At 40.0% G+C, this 4,259-nt stretch overlaps 1 protein-coding gene across 1 annotated transcript; it reads right to left on the minus strand.

Moving 5' to 3' along the window:
- Window positions 1-1,583: 1,583 nt before the first annotated feature.
- LOC129499344 (ATP synthase membrane subunit K, mitochondrial-like) lies at window positions 1,584-1,745 on the minus strand. Its single transcript, XM_055309023.1, has one exon. The coding sequence runs from the start codon at window positions 1,743-1,745 to the stop codon at window positions 1,584-1,586; it is 162 nt and encodes a 53-aa protein (XP_055164998.1).
- Window positions 1,746-4,259: the final 2,514 nt, after the last annotated feature.

The raw sequence follows: 4,259 nt of genomic DNA on the forward strand, positions 1-4,259 counted from the left end.
GTCGTGTAGGCAAACAACAATGCCATTTAAATGTTTGTGAACATATGACATGTATGTTATTTTTTACCCCCACTGGAAGACCATACTGTACATCTGATTTGCCTTTCTAAGTAGGGAATTATTCTGAAATTTTTGAGCTAAGAACTGAAGATTAGAATTTACAGATTTGTTAGGATGTTTATGAAAAGTAGAAACAGATATTTTCATAGAGCCTAGAAACAGGGGCCAGGAAAGGATAATATTTTAGGATATTAGTAATTGATAACTACCTCAGGGCAATGAGAGCCACATAGAAAATGTTTGAAGGGAGGGAGGAATTGCTGCTATTGTGAGTGTGCCTTTGAGGTCTCCTCCTTGCCCTTGCTGCTGACTGGCAACTTTCAACTAGTCATTCTTTCACAATTCCTGCTCAGCCACCTCCCCAGGTCTTGAAATGACCATTTATCAGATGGTAGATGATAGTGTGAATTTAACCATGTCTTTATTATACTGATATACTTATACTGAATACTGATAATGTTCACAAAAGTCCATATAACTTTTCCAAATGTTGCTGGCTATTAGAAACTAGAATCTCTATGATTTATATTAGTCAAATAGAATTCATTCCAGATACTTGACTATATTGTATAGTCCAGTCATTAGTAAACTGGTACATGTACCAAAAGCTGATTGCACTCCAAGATGCAGGTGGTTCCCGGTGTATCCAAGGTGACACCCACTTTTTCTTCTGCATCATTCTTCAGCAGTTGTAGTGGAACATAGTGATCCTCACACTCACCTTTTATGGGTCTGACTTGGAGGTAGGTAGATGACAGGGTCATGGAAAGCCAGGGATAGTGTCTTAGGTGGTATGCACCTCCTAGGGGCAGTGACTTTTCTGTGAGACTGGAGGAGTGATGGTCTAGAAGAGGTGTTAGGAGCAAGGAATCTCCTGTAACATTCTCATCTCCGAGGGATATGGTTCAATGCACAGCCTTTACCTGGTGAGTTGCTAGAGAAGTAGAGTCCTTGGTAGTGAGACAGGAGAAGGAGGCAGGGTTCAGAGAGGCTGTTCTTATGTGATTGCTTAGAGAAAAGCAAGCCTCAGCTGGGTCTCAGCACACTGGCTGTCGAGGGTGAGGGAAGAGGTTCTCAAGGCAGTCACCAGTAGTCTGGGCTCTTACTCATACTCTCTGGGCATCAGGTAGAGGTGAAAATACCTAACTGGCAAGGCTGTTGTGAGGATCAACTATAATTGCCAATCCTGGACATACCTTTGTTTTGAAGTTGTTGTTTTCCAACCCTGCATCATAATGTAAAAGTTTATTCTCTAAGTGAAGCTGATCTCATCTATAGGAAAAAAAGATTCTTGGCTTCTACCTTTCCCCTTCTATTGCTGTTCTCTTATGATATACCTCTGCTTAAAGAAAAGGTGTCAGTGATTTGGCCACCCCATTGTCAAACTGTTGCCAACTCTTTTTTTATTTCTAGGTTCATAATTTATTGTACAAATTGAGTATCACACGATGAGTTGACATTGGCTTCCCCAGGCATGGGAACTTAACAGATGAGGTACAGGTTAAAATCCATTTATGTTGCTTTCACAGCTGGTGTTTTTTTAAGACCTTAATATATAAGACCATCAAAGCAATGCCTCCGTATGTGGCCAGTACACAGTTCATTCTACCTGTGACAGTAAAAGAGTTGAAATATTTTTTGATACTAGTGAAATGGAATTGGGCATTAGTTTTTGGACCTGCCATGATTTCAATCTTGCAAAAGGCACCAATTCCACTGGTTGTCGAACTGTTGCCAACTCTTGGTATATGCAAAGCACTGTGGAGAACTCCCAAGGCTCCAATTGCTTTATAAAACCTTAAAATCACTTAGTGATGCTTATCAACAACTAATATTAATGGATAATGATGAAAACCACAGATGTCTTCCCAGAACTGACAGCATAAAATCAATTGAGACTGAGCCATCTTTTTTTGTCAGGAAATGTCATAAAATTATGAAAGTAGTGTATTTTCAACTTTGGTCTTATGAAAAGTTTTCTTTATTTTTTAGTACTAAATTATCATGCCTACCTGTTTTATAGTAATAACATCTAATGCAATTGATTGAACTATCTGAGGAAAAGAAACATATTAGAAAAGTTTCAAGAACTTTAACAAATTTATAAATTTATTTATTCTTTTTTTTTTTAAGATTTTATTTATTTATTTGAGAGAGAGAGAGAGAGAGAGAGAGAGAGAAGGAGAGAGAGAAAAGGAGCAGGGGGAGGGGCCGAGGATGAAGCAGGCTTCCTGCCACATGGGGAGTCTGGTTCGATTGCATAGTCCTGGGGTCATGATCTGAACCAAAGGCAGACTACCCAACTGAATGAGCCACCCAGGCACCCTTTTTTATAAATGTTTTTAAAAGGTAGTCATAATATTGCTAAACAGGCTACTGCAGAGACTATGATAGAATTTTTTCAGATTGTGTAGGCACCAACCGTTAAACCTTGAGCTTTGACTATGAAGATTAACACTACAGTCTCATCAGAGCATGCATGGTGGGCTTCAGATAACTACGTTGGAGGGGGCTGAGAGAAGAAATTTGTGTTCTATGCTCACTGTGAACTTGATAAACCCTCATGGCCACTTTGATATTGTTTTTTAGTTGGAGGCAAGGAGATTTTGCTGAACAGCTTTTGGTTGTTTAGAATTGAACTCCATGTCTGAATATATAGCAGTTAATATTGTATTCTTAGAAGTTTTCTGTTGAGGAGAGCCTGGGTGGCATAGTCTGTTAAGTGTCCAAGTCTTGATTTCGGCTCAGGTTGTGATCTCAGGACCGTGAGACTGAGTTGTCAGGGTTGGTGCTGGGTGTGAAGCCTGCTTAAGATTCTCTCTTCTTCTTCCTCTCCCTCTATCCCTCACCGTGCGCCCTTAAAAAAAAAAGTTTTCTTTTTAAATTTAACCAATATCTACTGAGCTCTTATTACATGCAAAGATTGACATTATGGGCTGGAAATATGGATAGGATAGAACTCTATCCTCAAGGAGCTTAACATTTAGTGGGAGATACACATGTATTTTCAAATTTCAAACTGGATCTCAACAGCATCCTTATATATGTGTAGGTAGCCAACAACAACATACATGTACAAAATGGTAAAAATATAATCTTTTAAAATAGCTAATAGCAGACTTATATTTAAGAGGGTGATTACTGGGGCACCTGGGTGGTTCAGTGGTTGAGTGTCTGCCTTTGGCTCAGGTTGTGATCCCGGGGTCCTGGGATTGAGTCCCACATCGGGCTCTCCTTAGGGAGCCTGCTTCTCCCACTGCCTATGTCTCTGCCTCTCTCTCTGTGTCTCTCTTGAATAAATAAATAAAACCTTTGAAAAAAAAGTGAGGGTGATTACTTTCCCCAAAGAGGAATTTACTGACCTTTTTCTGGAGGCATATAAGCCTGTATTCTCAGAGCTGAATGAAAGAAGCTAGAGGTCCCATTGTTTACAGTGCTGATTTCCACTTTCCCCCCTGTTTTAGTTATATTCCAAGGTAGATTTGCCTGGAGTACAGACCTCGTCCTGTCAGCCTCTCCAGAAGTAAACCTGTCTGCTAGAAGGAGGGGACCTGGGTCTTTAACCACTCTTGATGCAGAATTTCAATAAATCCTTCTATTGTTACTCCAGGGACATATCCCACCTATGAGGCAGACTTTGTTTCTCATTCCTGAAAATTTCTTGTCCATCTGCTTATCATCTTCCAAAATTTGTTAACCTTATTTACTGTCATTTCCTTTAGCAGGTTTCTTTAGTATTTGGGATTTATTAATGTTACTTCCTTTACTTTTATTTTTTGGGGCTTTGAAGAAGAAGCAGAGGTAATCTCTTTTCGCAAAACTTGTGTACAATCACCTACGTTTAGCCCTGTGGGATCTTTGAACATGGCACCAAAACCTGACACCTTTGTGGCATTGCTTCCAGACCACAGCATGTGTTGGTCAGAATGATTCTTGGCATCTCTCACTCATGTTGTATATCGACCCAGTTGGAGGTTTACTATGAAATAGCATATGCCACATTCCAGGTCTAAAGGATGTTACATCACTCTCTGGGCATCTATGTGACATTATCATAATTGAACCCATGTCTGTCTGCCTGATGCACAGTAACGTTAATCACTAAGACATCAGGTTTGCAGCAAGGAAAGGACTTACTTGAGAGGCAGCCAAAGGAGGAGACAGGAAAGCAAGACTCAAATCTGCCTCCCTGAAGGGGA

The sequence above is a fragment of the Nyctereutes procyonoides genome, unplaced genomic scaffold, assembly GCF_905146905.1.
Source record: "Nyctereutes procyonoides isolate TBG_1078 unplaced genomic scaffold, NYPRO_anot_genome, whole genome shotgun sequence".
NCBI lineage: Eukaryota > Metazoa > Chordata > Mammalia > Carnivora > Canidae > Nyctereutes > Nyctereutes procyonoides.

Coding starts and splice junctions, on each gene's coding strand:
- LOC129499344 (XM_055309023.1), bottom strand. CDS start 1,745: ATGGCAGGTCCAAAAACTAATGCCCAATTCCATTTCACTAGTATCAAA.